We start from the raw sequence: 16,929 nt of genomic DNA on the forward strand, positions 1-16,929 counted from the left end.
TATTCGTCTGAGACATAATGTTGTTAAGTAGCTGCTGAAAGATGGAACTATTTCCATTGATTATGTGAAGTCAGAACTGAATTTGGCCAATTCTCTGACTAAACCTTTAGAGAGAAAACTAATAGATGAAACATCGAGAGGAATGGGACTTGAGCCAATTTGAAATTAACAGTGATGGTAACCCAACCTTTGTGATTAGAGATCCCATGAAAATGGTTCATATGGGTAATAACAAGTCACCTGTTAGTTCTAATAGCACTATTTATTGTTGTCCCTTTCTATGGTGTGAGAAGTGCTAGACCGCATTAATGAGAGGATGAGATGAAATCTCTTAATGATATTCATATCCCTTATGGGTGGTGTATAAATTGCAGTATATACTTGATGATATCACCTATATAAGTGTGGAGTGGGGCCGCTTCTATGAGATTGTGGCATAATCTCTAGAGCACTTATGAACTACCAGGCGCGTGCATGGCCTATTAGCGCAAAACGGCGTTGACAACAAGATCTGTGGAGTGTTATGAGATTGATGAGAAATTAACATACAAAAAAGAGTTTTGGTTCATAGAAACAAAAGTTTTACCAATTACTCTATATGTTAAGTCTTATTAATTTAGGTCTGGTTCATAGTCTAAAAGACACCATATTCGAAACATACACTCTAAATTTCTAAATCCAGCAATGAAAATCTTTTGAAATCTGTGGGGGATTGTTGTAAAATTAGTTTAGATTTCAAAAAGATTTTATGGTCATTAAAGATTTTATGGTCGTTGGAGATTTCATGGTAATTAGAGATTTTATGGTCGTTGAATATTTTATGGTAATTAAAGATTTTATGGTCATTAAATATTTTATTTATGAGATTTAAATATAATATTAAATATGACCGTTATGATTTTATTTCAAGATTCTTATAACCATATATAGTGGTCAAGTTTTCCACAATAAATAGCCTTCGTCTTTACAAAGATATCAACTCTCATTTTTCTACTTTATTCTTTCTTTTCTGTATGTTATAAATCAGACATAAATTTTTGTTGTCCTCATCCTGAGAATTAAATCCAAGAAGAACCTGTTTAATCCTGGGGGATCACAATATTTCCAACCTACAAGAGCAGTGCGAATCAGCTGATCTTTTCGAAACCAGTATGGGACAGAGAGAAGATCAGCTGTGAGTGGTTGTTCCACGAATTTCAGAAAATCGTATCCAACTAACAGTGAATACCTTTGAGTATGCCAAGACATATAGTTCATAGAAGTGAGTTTGATTGGGGCTTGGGCAGAGGCATTAATGGAAACAAGTTGATTTTCGGCTGAAAGTTTAATATTGCTGGTGGGTGTGGGTGAAAGAACAGACATAGTGTGTGTGGAAGATGTTGTATCATCAGCCACGAGGAATCCTAGGATCTGTGAAATTGATAAGAAGAAGAGAGGAATTCGCAACAACTGTTTTACAAAAATAGAAAATATATTCTTATCCTTATCTATTCTCTACTAGTTACAAAATGGCTGCTTTTTAAGATACAACAAAAGAGGGATGGGGAACATAAAGCTAAATTGTGTACAATGTCAGGAATTGACAAAGAGAAGACAAAAGCGTAAGAAGAAAACCATTTTTTTTTTCTTGTTATGGATACAAGTAAGAAAAGCCACTTTTGGCTTCATACAATGACCAATCTCAGATATGAATTATTTTTCCTCTTAACTCACTTAAAGAAGAAACAGTATCCCACCTTTTTTATATACCACTGTTTCCTCTTCTTAATTACTCCACAAATCGCGTATCAACAACATAAAACCAAGAAGAAAATTACAAGGTATTCTTAAAGAAACAAAGAATTATCAGAATTTTGAGCACTGCATTGGCAGACCTGTTTCATGGTCAACACTCACAATTTCTGTGACATTATTGCATCTGAGTACATCTTGTCCTAACTTTGCTCCAGCTGCTTTAAGACCCTTAAGCGAAATGGGCTGATTAAACAGGTTCAGTGATGGCAATTTTGATGCTGGAGGCAACTTACCATTGGGCAAAAAGTTTCTGAAATCTTCCTTCAATAAAGGAACCTCAAAATCTGCCTTGTCATGCCTAACAACATTATCCTTTGCACTAATGTGGGCCCCTGGTTCCATATGGTTTGTTGAAAAGCTTGCCTGGTTTGGAAAGTTTGGATAGAGACTAACATAGCCTCTAAGGTACATCATGTCAATAAGGAATTTTTTCCAGGAAGCTTGCCATCCATTTGTTCTAGACTTTGGAATTTGAACTGGGTTTGCCTTGGCATCTTCAGTGAACCTCATGTTCATGTAAACATAGAATTCTCTCCATTGTTTAGGGAAGAACACTGCACCCCAACTGCAGGGTAGCTGGTGGAGATACGGCGTGTGAGGATGGATTCTCTTGAAGAACTCTGTGGGATTCCACTTAGGCCTCTCTTTCACCACCTCAACCAACTTCGGTGTGTACAGGGAGATGGAGGAGAGCTCTGGGAATGAAACTTGAGGATCATATTTGTATGCTAAGAGAGCATACTTAATCCATAGATAATAGTATGGAGAGACTTCAATATCGTCTTCGAGTAGCAGTCCATAATCATCATCAGATGCAGGATACCAACTTTCGCTAACCGCTCGGATTAGGCCTCCTTGGATGATTCTTCTTCTAAGTGTTTTAGGACCATGAGGCCAATTAAATGAATTTACGAGTCTTATAGTTTCTGCATCCACTTTACTGTCCATGTTGAAGCTGATAGGTATTTCATCCCCAAGATAGTATGCATTGCTGATGGAATTCAGAAGCCTTGTTAAAGAATGAGCTCGGTTTTGGGTGATTATGTTAACAGAAATGCGCATTTTATTCCAATCTGCACAGGTAATTAAGTTGATCATATGGTTAGCCATTACATAATCAAAAATAAATAAAAGGAGGTAACGGAATTTGTTATGAAATGAACCAACTTTGAGTCAGCTTTAAGGAAAAAAGAAAATAAATTTATTTATTAAGAAGAATTCTTGTTTCATAAGCACTAATCTCTTCATGTTTCATTTAAGATGGAACAGTTAGTATGTAGTTCTTACTTGGCAAAGCTGTTGATCTTAGGTCTGCCATCCAAAGAACCTTGGGTATAGAAGGCCTTGGCAGGAGAATCATTGTTGTACCATTGTTACTAGTCTCTGTCGCCATTTTCAAAGCTTTCTTCACATTAGGATCAATGTCAGCCACTGTGATTACCACACTGGGATTATGCATTTTGATCAATCCTTTCATGCTAGAGTACACAGCTTGCACCACTGGCACTTCAGAGTTCGATATTCCTGACAGCGCACCAACATCCAAATCGAATATCTTAAACCTTCTCTCCTTGCAGACCAATTTAGGCCATTTTAGAGCAGTTGCAGCATCTTCACAAGGGCAAAACTTGCCTCCTGAAACAGCAATATAGGCCTTTTTGCCAACAGTAGACCTGAATTTTTCAAGAAGTGGTGCAAGAGCTTGAACTTCATCAACCGAGTGAGTGTAAAAAAGTGCATCTATTTTCTGAGAGTACATTGCAGCCCATTGAGTCACATAACCAGTAGAAAGTGCCTTCCACCATTGGTCGTCTCGGACTTGAACAATGTCTTTGAAAATTACAGTGGTCTCAGAAACATAAGCAAGCCTGTGCTCACTATCACCCCATGTTTCCTTGTCATTCAGGTCAACAGGAAGAACAAATGAGCCTGCATTTCTATATTTCTGAAGCTGATAGCTGCATAGATTTGAGTGAAACTCTAACATCAGAACTCAGAAGCTCAATCAGGAATCAGATACAATTTATTGCAATTATTTATCAGAAGAACTTTTTATATTCCACTGTCAAAATAGATAGTCATATTGATTCCATCATGGCACTGGCACATACATTTAGTCAGGATCTTGATACAATTATAGCTATCATTTTTTTGTCATCTTGATAATGGTCATCAACAAAAGCATTTCAAATGCTAACTGGGTTAGCTCATAACTGATCTGGTTGGAAAGGATGCAATTAAGTAGTTTAGATACCAGCAATAATGCTCTCTCTTTATGGATTAAGAAAAAAATAAAAAAATAAAAAAAAAATAAAAAGGAAACTGTAGCATTTAATGTCAGGTAATAAACAATTAAGATTCTTTCTAAATGGCCTTCTGAAAGATGTATTATTCTAAATGCATATATGCTAATCAATATCATCTAATGGAGCACTCTCCATTGAAGATATACTTGAAATTTTGCTGAATAATTTGCAGACTTGCACGTAGTGAGTGCTACAGGGAATCTCAAAAAGGAAGAGCCATTTCAACCAAGTTTTTTGCTTTATCCAGGAAACTAAGCATGCTTATTGTGTGTAGAAGTAAATAATCTGGAAGGGACAAATTAGTGGATACAAAAATCTTTGTAGTGGAAACAGGATGCAGAGTGCCCATCTTGAGATGAGAAAATATTATATTAATATTATTCATGTTGCCTGGCTAAGTATAATAATAAACAGAAGTTTACCACATTTTTTTAGAAAAAAGGAGGTCAGGCTAAGAAGATTCCTGCATTAAACTTATAGCATCAAATAAAAAATCATTTTGAGTATAATTTCATTAATTCTCACAATCAAACAAAATAATGCAATCAGAATTGATCATTGAGTTGTATATAGAAAATCTAGTTGGGGAAAAAAATACAGATGAGTCCTACATATATCATCAAGTTTCATGAAAATTATCATAGATAAAAGTACTATATACCATTTAATTTTCTTTGACTTGTTTAAATCTTAAATACTATATACCATTTAATTTTCTTTGACTTGTTTAAATCTTATAGTAAGACTAGAAAATGGAAGTTATCTATACATACCTTAAATGCAGATCTTCTCCAGTCATGAAGGTCATTGGTGCCTCGACGAAAAGTGTCTTAACAAGTTCTGCAGATAGAAACCATGAACTAGAAAGGAAATCCACCTGCACAATTTTATCAATTGTTATATCATAAGCAGGGTCAGGCAGGTATAGACCTGCCTCCTTTGATCGAAATTTTCGGTAGCTTGGGAAGGTGAAGTCCTTTTGCCTGAAAGGCAAAATCCTTCCTATGCTGCCCAAAACTGAGTTCTGATACTTTTCAGTGCCTGCTACGTGTGATAAAATCTGTAGCATTTTCCTGCCAGGAATCATATCATCATCAAGAATATACACAAGATCAGCTTCAGTTTGTAAAGCCATTTGGAATCTTCCATAGTACTTGAAATCATAGCTTGAACTAATGAAGCTGATTCTTGAATCATTATAGCTATCTACAATTCTCTTGAGTGAAAGCTCATTTGGACTCCCAAATGCAAGCACCCAGACATGGTGGAAAGGAAGTGTCTGTTGAAGCAAATTATCAAGCTGTGAACAAAGTGTCTTTCTCTTGAAATGATTCAAAATTACTGTGATCTTCGGTTTATTTGGACCACGCAAATCCCACTTAGAATTCATTGCCATTAGCTCAGAGAGAGTTTCTGTACCAATAGTCTTGCTCTGAAAACCCAATATCTCATCATACAGCTCTCTCTTCAACTTGATCATTTGAGCATCATTAGACTTCTTCTGCTGGAAATCAATCTTTTCATGCTCACAAACTTCTGATGGAGTGATGGGTTGGATTTCTGCTCCGACAAGAGACACAGCTTCTTGGTATCTACCAAGAACATGTGGTGGAACTATGAATTGTTTCCAATGTTGTGCAATTCTTGTAGCCCATGCAAAGTCTGGTTTTGTTCTCAAATCTACAGCAGGACTCATGTAGTACAATAAGAAAGTAGCATAAACAGCAAAGGCAAATTGCAGACAAGTGAGAGCAGTAACAAGCCGAGATGAGACACTCTTGTTAACCTTCAACTTGCTTCTTCCTCCAACATATTCACTGAGCATTCCTTCCAAGTAATCCCCACTTTTCAGAGAAGAATTCCGGATTAAACCCATTTCAAGAAGTCAATTAGAAATAGAAAGAACGTAACACCTGAAAGAGAACAAATATCAAACACATCATATTCAAATAAAAGAATAGATTTCTATTCATTAACTAAACCATAAAATCAAATTTTCAAAGGAAATTTTAAGCCAGACACTGACCAAACTCAAAACTATGATAACTCTTATCTTTTTTGTGATACCAATCATATACTTTTTTTTAGTATCACAATCTTTCTTTAAGCACCAAACACTCTGCCACCAACCAAACAGTTTCAAAACAGAAAAATCATCTTTGTGAAATTAAAGCTAGAAAGAACTGCAGCCAAAATGTGAGGAAATGAACCCAAGAACGAAAGTAATTAATAAAAAAAGAAAAGTTGGCGAATTTTTTGTTGAAAGTTTGAGGAGCAATGGATCTTGTGCCTATGTATTTATATAAAACAAAAGCTAGTAAAAAGTGCAAGAGAAGCACCCCATGAGAAATGTACACAAGCTCACATGGGCCAAACGTTTTAGTATTAATAAAGTAATCTTTGCACAAATCAGCATTTGTTCATTAAAGGCGTTCTCTTTACTCCTTCTCAACCTCTCTGCCCTTAAAGCTACCCTTTTAAGCCGGCTTTGATGCCGCAGAAAAGGGCTACCCTTGCGTTTTTGGCACTGCCCTCTTCTTCTAGTTTGTAAATTTTTTAACAAGATCATGAACCAATTGGAAAAAAAAAAAAAAAAGAAAACAGATTGTAATTTTTTTTAACAGAATAAATCATGATTCTTTTGAGAAACCCACATCCCAAAAGATATGAATTGCACAAATGGAAAACATCTTTATCCCAAACTTCAAAGTCAAGTCCCTATGTTAGGAGTATCAATTATAAGAGAATTTGTATTGCTGGTTCTGGTCAAACTATAATACAAGTATTAGATTTAACAGTCAAGTTTTAACATTATTAAAACTTTTAGGTTAAAATCAATGATCAACTACATTCTATACATATTCTCAATGTAATTTTTTTTTTCTTTATATTAAACCCATATTAAAAAAATATAAAATTACTTTTTCATCCTTGAGTTATTATCAAAATTGACACGTATATCTCTTTATTTTTAAAGTACAACAACCCTTATGATTTGTTTCTATCAAATAAAGTTCCTTTTTTTATAACTTTTCATTAGTTTTATGAGAAATTACTAAAATATTCTTAAACATATACTACTTTTCCATTTTTGGATTAATATAAAACTAACATTTATATCACTCGATTTTATCAATATAAATATTTTAGTTCCTATATTTTGATTTTATTAAATTTATAAAAAAATTTCTATTTTTGAATATGAAGGAAGGGATTACTTTAGTTTGATGAAATCAAAATATAGATATTAAACTGATGAGTTTCAAAAAGAGAGAGACATATTTACTCAGATGAAAAAAATAATTTACCTAAAAGAAAAAAAAAAAAGAAAATAATGAGAAGTTAATAATGCTTACCTTGTTTGCAAAGAAATTGAGGCAAAGAGAGTAATCAAATTTGCAGACTTTTCTTCTTGAGCAAATGATGCAAAAGGCTTAAAAGAAAACCTCAATTTCACACCAAAACTATGGATGAAAGGCTTACAAGAAGCTGGCAATGAGTTACAAAGGAAGAAAACAAGTACCATAAAGATCAAAAGTTTGAGTAGAAGAGAAAATATCAGTAGGAATAAATATGGGTGTATTGGCAATGTTGACTTTGCATGTAGATACGTAGATGAACATGGAAGCAAAGTTCGTTAATGGAGTTTTGCCAAACTTGCGCAAGTTGCATAGACATGGCAAAGGAATCAATTAGCTCAGACTTGCTGAACGGAGAATTCAAATATGAGTTTGGTCATTTTCTTTGAGGATGGAAAAAAAAAATGAATTAGGACTGGGTTTGTTTTATAAAAAATATTTCTCAGACAAATATTTTTCATATTTTATCGTATTTGAAGCACTCGAACAAAAAATATTTTACTTGTAAAAAAAAAATTATTTTTCACATTATAAGATTTTTATTAAAATTTCTATATGTATATTATATATTTGTTAAGATATTTTATTTTTTAAATTAAAATTAAATAATAAAAAATAAGTTATATTATTTTCATAGAATTCCGTGATAATCAAGTCTATTTTTATTATTCAGGTGAGTTTCCATTTTTCTTTTTGCCGAAGGTGAGTTTCCATTAGAGGTGTAAAAGATGATAGTTCAGGGAAAACTGTGCTTGATAAACCTGGTGAATCCTTAATTGAGGCATGTTTGCTTCAATGTTTTGCTCACATATTTTTAAATTTTAAATTTACGCTTCATTTACTTATGTAAAATAATTTATATTTAAAAAATATTTTCTGTGAAAAATATATTTTTATAAAAATCAACAAAATAACTTACTTTGCATTATTTAATTTTAATTTAAAAATAAAATACATTAACAATTTATATAAAGAGACTTTAATAATATTTTTAAAATATAAAAAAATGACTTTTTTAATTGATTTAATTTTTCATTTTATTAGAAATTTTTTTTATTAATTAAATTTTTTAAATAATTAAAATATTAAAAAATATAAAAAAATATTTTTCGTAAAATAAATAAAACATTAATGTAAAAATAATATACTCATATCAAATTAATTACCTTGAATGTTTTCTTTTAATTATTTTCTACGAACAAACAAAATCTCATTCATAAAAATTTTTTTACTTAAAATATATTTTAAAATAATAAAATTTAATTGAATTTTTTTATTTCAAATAAATTAATAATAAATTCAAATATATTCATCTTCTCCACCATCCCTATTATTTCTAAAATAAACATAAATATTTATTATTATAAATAATAATTATTTTATAACATTAAAAATACTTTTTTAAATCCATTATTAATACTTTTATCAATATTTTTTTAAATTGATCGGAAATTGAATGATTAAAATATGATATTTCTTTAAAATTTAAAATTTATATAAATTTTTATTATTAAAAAATATAAATTAAAACAGATTCTCTCTTTTCAAAAATTAATAAAAAATAATATAATAAATTTCATAATATTAATCATAAATGCATTAAATATTAATATCCAATATTAAATTAAAGTAACAAAATGTTATTAATTAAAAAACACAATTAAATTTAAAGTAAAATAATTAAAAATAAGGATAAATGGAAAGAAAAAAATAAGTTATCAAGAAATAATTAAGTAATTTTGATATTAATTAGCTAAAATTTAATTTAATTGAGTTTGTTTAAATAATTTTATTATTTAAATGAAAGAATTTAATTTTAATTAAATAAAATAATCTTTATATTGAACTAATTAATTTACAATTTTCAATAAAATAATTTAATTATTATATTTTATATTTTAAACAATAAATTTTATTATCATTCAAGATATTATATATACCTATTTTTAAAATAAACATGATCTCTTTACTCTTATTTTTTATTTATTTTGCGAAAAATAATGGTGTTTAAAAATATTTTCTATAAATAAATATTTTTGATGAAAAATATTTTTTAATAAAATAATTTATTTTTAATTATTTAATTTTAATTTTAAAATTAAAAATATTAATATATTTTTATATATAGAGATATTATAAGATTTTTAAAATATAAAAAATAACTTTTTTCAAATAAAAATTTATTAGATACTTGTCAAATGAATTAGGTTTAAACAATTTTTTATAAAAAACAATTTAAAGGAAAAAGCCTTTTTATTTTTTGTTAATGTAATGTTACATCACATATTAAAATCATTATTTTAATTTTTCAGTTTTATGAAGTGAAATGAACAATTCATAATTTTTTTAATTTTAAAATTGAATTTTAATAAAAATTAATTTAAAAGGAAAGAAAGACTTTTAATTTATTTTTAAAAATATATATAATGTTACATCACACATTAAAATCATTATTTTAATTTTTCAGTTTTATAAGACAAAAATAAATTTTTATTTTAAGTGAATTATCATAAAAGAAAAACTTGATTAAAAAAATTTAAGTATAAAAAAATTATGAGATTTAAATTTATATAATTTTTTTATAAATAATTTAAATAATAAAAATTTACAATGAATTAATTAATTATATTTAATCTTTACCTTAATAATATAAAAATATAATAAGCATTTTAATTAATTTTTTATTACCCTCTTATATATAAATTAATATTTGATTGAATAATTTTTATTTTATTTTGAAATGCAATATATTATAAAATTTTATTTTTTTTAGTATATCAAATTATATTACTGTTTATTAGTATTATTATAAATAATTTCAGTACTTAAGATATTTTTTTTTCTAGCTTTTGTGCATTTTTTAAAGGCAGCCATAATTAAAAGAACATATTTTCTATTTAACGTGCAAAAGGGTGTGGATTGATAATACTAATTCTCACATTCCTATACACACATGTCTTTAATATCATTACTAGAATCATTAATCCCATGATTGAAACTTGTAATTATCTCAAATCAATGCATTAATTAATTTTTTTAATTAAAAAAATGTCAAACTTTAACACAATTGGGTTTGTAAGAAAATCTTGAAGACCAAACGCACTTAGATGCTTTGACTCAGGCCAGGTGGTGATGTTTGACACAAAGCCTTCATCTAGTGGAATCCACATAAGAGTAGATATAAATATTATGATTTTATATTACCTAACAAATTAAGAAAATGGGGTTTTGAGATCAAAATCCTCCATGTGCATCTCCTCTTGCATGTATTAAAATTTTTCTTTTTATTTTATAAAATTAGATTTTCATTTGTTAATTTGATATTTCTCTCTTCTTTCTTCATCTTCAGTTTGGTCAATGAATGAAGGTAGTCTCGTCTTCTTATGTGTGCTGTAAGTGGCTTCATACCTAATAGGTCTTCTGCAGGCATCCGATCACATGGTTTTAAATATAATTAATTAATAATTCAATCAATTAATAAAATGACCGTAAAAATTTAATTTTATAAAATATAAAAATATTTTTATTGAAAATTTTGAAATAAAGACAATATTAATTTTTTTTTTTTTACAAATATGAGAATCTGATAATAATTATCCCCTACATATGTATATATTCAAAGGTTTTAAACCCTATTTGTTGTATTTCAAAGTCTCCTCAGAGCTTGCTTTTAACCAAATAGGGTTTTTTATACAATTTTTTGGCCTTATTTTTTATTATAATACTGAAAATTAAATAAATATGTTATATATTTTTTGGAATGTATATTAAAAAATTAAAAAAATTCTTTATTATTTTAGATTACAAATTATATTCCTAGTGTCATAAGTCAATTAAATTGAAAAAAAAAAAATCCTAGTTGGTAATTGCGGAATAAATTATGAAATAAAGAATTGGCTGTTTGAACCTTCTATATAATAGAATATTACAAAAATTTAGTCAAATCTTAAAATATTCGAAGTAAATTTTTTAATTATTTTAAACTTTCGCACTTTACCTAATATTTAATAATTATTTTAGACAATTAAGAAAATAAAGTGAATTTTTAATAATAAAAAAGACAAAAAAAGGCCCAATTTCATTCTTTGATTTTAATTTGATAGTTAATTTTCAATTTTTTTACAAGGAAAACTGGTTTGGGAATAAAAGCTATTTTCATGGTGGATCAAATACCGGTGATAGATAATGAAAATGTTTTTTTTTTTATTTGGAATTTTTGAGTTTTTCTTTTATATTTATTCAAGAGATTTTTTTAAAATTATATTATAACACAGTAATTAAATATCAACACATGGCATAATTATAAGAATTTAACAGATAAGAAAATATAATTATTTGAAAAAAAAAACTACTTAGCAGTTTTTTATTTGGGTTATTTTTAAAATTTTATTTTTTTTTTAATTTTTAAATTCATTTTTGAATGAGTTAGATCTGATAAAAAATAATAAATTTATGAATTTAATTATAAATATTGAAAGTTGTTAAGGCTTGTTCTTATCTAAAATTAAGCTTATAATATTAATTTATTTCATTTCTTAGATTATGTTGAATTCTCTTTTTCAAGATGAGAGATGAGACTCAAGACTCAAATAAAACAGAAAACATACGAGGGAGGCTAAAAAAAAGGACCACCCTAGACCCAAATAAAAAAGGAATACAAAATTGAAGCCCAAGCAAAGGGAAAAGAAACCCTAGCGTCGCTTGTGGTGGAAAAGAGGTCCTGCCACCACTTGAAATCATTATGCACCGATCACCATCTGAGGCAACCAAGGTTTTCCCCGACTATTAAAGGAGCCATAAAACCAAGGATTGTCCAACCTCAGCAAACTGGACAAGCCTTCAGAAGCCTGAAACCAAGAAGAAAACAAACAAGGGAACCGTTTTAGAGCTAATGGATTCCAATGAGACAAAGATACGAGCTATTCCAAAAGCCTTGGAACTAACGAGAAAATTCTATCACACTCTTAACAATGTGGAAGGGATAATCATCGAGCCTGATTCATCTAATGCTTTATCTTGGGACTCAAGTAACTCAAGTAACTCAAGTGGTCCATTGAAGCTGGAAAATCTTATTAAAAAAGTTATAAACCTCTAATTAATTCTTCCAAATATCAGCTTTGCATACTCTCATAGGGAATCAAATGGTTTGGCTGCAAAGTTAGGGAGATCTAAGCAAGCATGATTTTGTAGCTTTTTTTTTTTTTTTTTTTTTTCTAACTTTTGATGTGCTTTTGAGGGTTTCTTCGTCACCTTTGATTGCTATTTTATAGGTGGGTGTAAGGGGTTGAACCTACTGGTCCTGCATGCTCCCATTACTGGTTTTACCATCTTTTTTACCTTTTAACAAAATTTTGGCTTATAAAAGAAAGGAACTGTTTTAGAAACAATAAAGGATATGACACTGTCGTATTATGAGACAACCGTCCGGAACACAAGATGAAGTAAAGCCTATGGGTTGTGCAGTGTCAAAACCATCAAATCAACTCTTAAGCTGAGAAACAACTTATCTAAGCTATATTGAAGCGCAATAAATGGTCCTGCCTCTCAATCTTTAGATCCATCTATTTGAAAGACATATAGAGTACAAAGAAATCCTCTTTATGTTTGACATCGACGGTCACCTACAAACGCACTAAAGAAACACTCAATAATAAAGAAAAACATAAAGTAGCCAAGAAAACCCTCTGCATATATGTAGCATCGTTACTTCTAAAAGAAAAAAGAAAAAAAAACCCAAAGCTGTTTACATCCTAACTCCACGAGGAAGAGAGAACCCACATGGAGTTGGAAAGTGAGGCCTGAAGGGCAGAGAGACGGATAGACACAAGAAAGACGCCTTAGAAAGAAAGACGCTCACAGAAGAGTAGAGAAAAAAAGAAATTTTCTATCCAAAATTAGAGAGAAAGCCATATGGTGCAATTATTGTACGCTCAATTTTTTTTTATTAGGGAATTAGAATATATAAGCTCAAATCTAAATTTATTAGATAAATAATATACCTTTAATTAGCTAGTTGAATAAGACATGCTATTGAAAGCTGGTTTTCACGCTCCTTGTTCAATTTGCGACATAGTCTCACAACTCACAAATCATATACAATTGCTAAATTATGATCGAACCCATCATAACTAAATCAGATACAAGTCCAAAATAATTAACTCAAATTATTTATTTCGTATTAATTATTATATACAATTTGGAATTGTTGTAATCCATCGATGTGGAATGTCTCTCGCATCCAAGCAGACAGGTGAATCTCATCACTCTCCCCTACTAAATTTGGGACGCCCTCGTCGTATCTGATTGCTAAATTTGAAACGTGCTCATCCCTGAATTGAAACAGAGTGATTCTAATACCAATTGAAACAGTCCGGTCTAAACTGATCCAAATAACTTTTAGACTTACTTTCCACTTGACCCAAAATAATTAACTCAAGTTATTTAATAGTTTCGTACTAACTATTATATACAATTTAGAATTACCGTAATCTGTCAATATGGGACGTATCCTGCATCCAAGCAGGTAGGTGAATCTCAGCTGCTTATGCTCAATGTTATATAATAATAAATCTTACAATTGTTTAATTAAATAGTGTATTAAAATTTATGTAGAGTTAAATGAAAGTATGAAAATAATTGAAGTAATTACGTATATCAGCGCAAAAAGAAGTTGAACTTATAGTAATTGTACCCATAATATAATCATAGAAATTCTATGAAGCATCTGTTTAATACTCAACATCTTATTGATTAAAATATATATATATAATAATTAATGATTAAATAAAAAAAATTAATAATAATCAACATCTTATTGATTAAAATATATATATATATATAATAATTAATGATTAAATAATAAAAAAATTAATAATAATCAACATTATAAAAATTAATGATTAATTAATAAAAAAATTAATAATGCAATCATAGATAGATGTCTCAGATTCTACTCTCCAATCTTCAATTCCTATTTTGAAAAAAATAAAAAAAATTAATAATGAATACAATAAACACTTTTCATTTAGTAAAATTTAGAGCCTTAAACAACTATTTAAAAAATTAATATTTGCTAACGTTTCTCATTTAATCACATATATGTTATTTTTAAATTTAATGAAAAATTATATTCTAGTACCCCAATATCATTTGCCACGAAGACATATTTACGAATAAAAACGTTAATGGCTAAATATTCTCATTCAATCAAATTTTTTTTATAAAGAAAGATTTTATTAAAAAGTCAGGAAGAGATGAGTATGGCAAAGAATAAGCAAAACCCAAATACAACGTCCCATACTCCTAGACCTAACCATAGACATGCTAAAAGAAAATCTGGAGATTTTATCAGACAACAAAAAGACAGCAAGCTGACAACCCACTAAAGATGAGAAACAAATTAGAAAACTTGAAACAAGCAAGAACTAGAAGTTCAAAAAGCTAAAGCTAAATCCAGCAAAAAGTTACTTCCAAGCTAAAGATAGACATCAAGCTTTGAACACCAAGAATTAGGTCTAGCAACAACGAAAGTAAGGCTTCTTCAAAGGTCTACAGATCAGCTGCATGTAGGCACTAAAACTCATAAAAGGAGAGGACATCCAACATCAAGAAAAGCACCAAGTGAAACGCTTGGTTTCTCTTTTTGAGCTTGGAAGCATGCACTCATTAAAGGCAAAGAAATCAACAACATTAGAATCCTAGATTTCTTTTTGTAGATCCATCCACATCCACTTAAGCCAAAATTCTAGACTTTTCCAAAAATACAAGGAACCATAAGCCGGACTTGGATTGCTCCGGATCTCGATAGCCTCAGGAAAGAAACAAAATCAGCCCCAAATAAGGAAAGGAAGAGTCCAAACCCTTAAGCCAAAACAACTCGATGCAGAAAAGAAAACATAAGAATCTGAAAACAGGTCCATTCAGAGTCATATCTAGCAAGGAAGAGAGCCAAACATCTTTGAAAAAATGTTAACACCCTAAGAGGAAAACTACCACCAAGATTATCCATGTTATTCATAACTTAATTAAAAACTCCAATAAACAGAATTGCAACCACTACTGAACCTGGTTCAAAAAATTGTCCAAAACATATAGAATTCCCCTAATGAACCATTAGCATCAATATCCACCCAATTGAAATCTGACATTCCCCAAACAAATCTAAACAGAGAAAAAGAAACTGAAGACATGCTGCCTTTCGCCTCAAGAATGAAAATCATGACAGTGTTGTGCTTAGTAATCAAGCTGTTGGCAGCTGAAATATTTTGTCACTCTGATACGTTTTTTAATTGAGTGAAGTTAAAAGAAAATTTTTGTGTGTAAGATAAATAATATATCCATATTAGGTATGGGCATGTGTTGACTTTGTAAGACTTACTTTTACCTATAAAAAAGATGTATTGCAGCTGAAAATCAAGAGAAAAAGAGAGTTTTTTTGTAAATAATTATTAGAAATTGTATTTCTCAATTTCTGTTTTCAAGTTTGATATTTATTTTTCTCTCTATCTTCTTTCTTTTTTATCAAGATAATCTCATGTTTTTAGATGTATTTATTAATTTTATATTACAACTGTTCTCATCTTTGGATGTTGCATATTCTACAGAAACCTTAGTTTCTAATTTGTATTCGTGATACTCTATTTTATGAGTTGTTTCTGTCTGGTTTTAGATATCTATTTTCTATTTTTGGATATCTAACTTTTAGTTCTAAAACATCTATTTTCTGTTCTAAATTGAACATGTTATCAGAACTTCTAAGTTTTCTATTTTTATTTCAATGATGGTTTCAAAGTATCATTTTGATTTTTTAACATGGTATGTTTCAATTCTTTTGTTACTGTTTTTCAAATTTTTTATTTTCGTCCATTTTCATTTATTTTCTAACTTGAAAAGTTATAAAAGATTAATTTTTTTCATCTACTTTTAAACGTTGAGATACTTTAAAAGTTTTGTTCTTTATATACTTTCAAAGTTTTAGGAGGTTTGAAAGGTTGGCTTTTTTTTATCTATTTTCAAAATTCAAGAGTTTTTGAAAGGTTTGTTATTTATCTACTTTTAAAGTTTCAAGAAATTTGAAAGGCTGGTTTCTTTATCTCTTTTATTTTGGGAGCATCTGAAATTTGTGAGAAGACCTGCATATCTATAAACTGATCTAAAATTTATTAGACCTGCATGTCTCTAAACTGACGTTTAAAACCTTATAGCTTTAAACTGATATTTTAGACCATCATGTCTTTAAACTAATGTTTTAGACCAGCATATCTCTAAACTACTGAAAAAAAAATCTTATTTGAAGGGACCAGTATATCCATAAAAGACTTAAAAATTTTCTGAAGGGACCAGTAAGTCCATAAAAGACTGAAAATTTCTTGAAGGGACCAACATGTCCATAAAAGACTAAAAGTTATTTGAAAGGACCAGCATGTTCATAAAAGACTGAAAATTTCTTGAAAGGACCAGTGATAGGCGGT

At 29.3% G+C, this 16,929-nt stretch overlaps 1 protein-coding gene across 2 annotated transcripts; it reads right to left on the reverse strand.

Moving 5' to 3' along the window:
• Positions 1 to 1,602: 1,602 nt before the first annotated feature.
• Positions 1,603 to 7,617, reverse strand: LOC110626162. 2 transcript variants are annotated; one of them, XM_021771935.2, is made up of 4 exons: positions 7,457 to 7,617; positions 4,874 to 6,013; positions 3,082 to 3,752; positions 1,603 to 2,867 (listed from the first exon to the last, which is right to left on the reverse strand). In XM_021771935.2, the coding sequence occupies exons 2-4, from the start codon at positions 5,974 to 5,976 to the stop codon at positions 1,846 to 1,848; spliced, it is 2,796 nt and encodes a 931-aa protein (XP_021627627.1). In that variant the 5' UTR covers positions 5,977 to 6,013; positions 7,457 to 7,617; the 3' UTR covers positions 1,603 to 1,845. The 2 variants fall into 2 exon arrangements, with proteins under 2 accessions (XP_021627627.1, XP_021627626.1); XM_021771934.2 differs by lacking the exon at positions 7,457 to 7,617 and adding an exon at positions 6,127 to 6,728.
• Between the last annotated feature and the right edge of the window lie 9,312 nt (positions 7,618 to 16,929).

Source organism: Manihot esculenta, chromosome 11 (genome assembly GCF_001659605.2).
Source record: "Manihot esculenta cultivar AM560-2 chromosome 11, M.esculenta_v8, whole genome shotgun sequence".
NCBI lineage: Eukaryota > Viridiplantae > Streptophyta > Magnoliopsida > Malpighiales > Euphorbiaceae > Manihot > Manihot esculenta.

What these genes read in the sequence shown, in the direction of transcription:
- LOC110626162 (XM_021771935.2), bottom strand. Translation starts at nt 5,976, where the DNA reads ATGGGTTTAATCCGGAATTCTTCTCTGAAAAGTGGGGATTACTTGGAA. An exon ending in GGAGAAGATCTGCATTTAAG is followed by an intron (nt 3,753 to 4,873) that starts GTATGTATAGAT and finishes AAATCTATGCAG; the next exon opens with CTATCAGCTTCAGAAATATA. An exon ending in AAGATCAACAGCTTTGCCAA is followed by an intron (nt 2,868 to 3,081) that starts GTAAGAACTACA and finishes TTACCTGTGCAG; the next exon opens with ATTGGAATAAAATGCGCATT.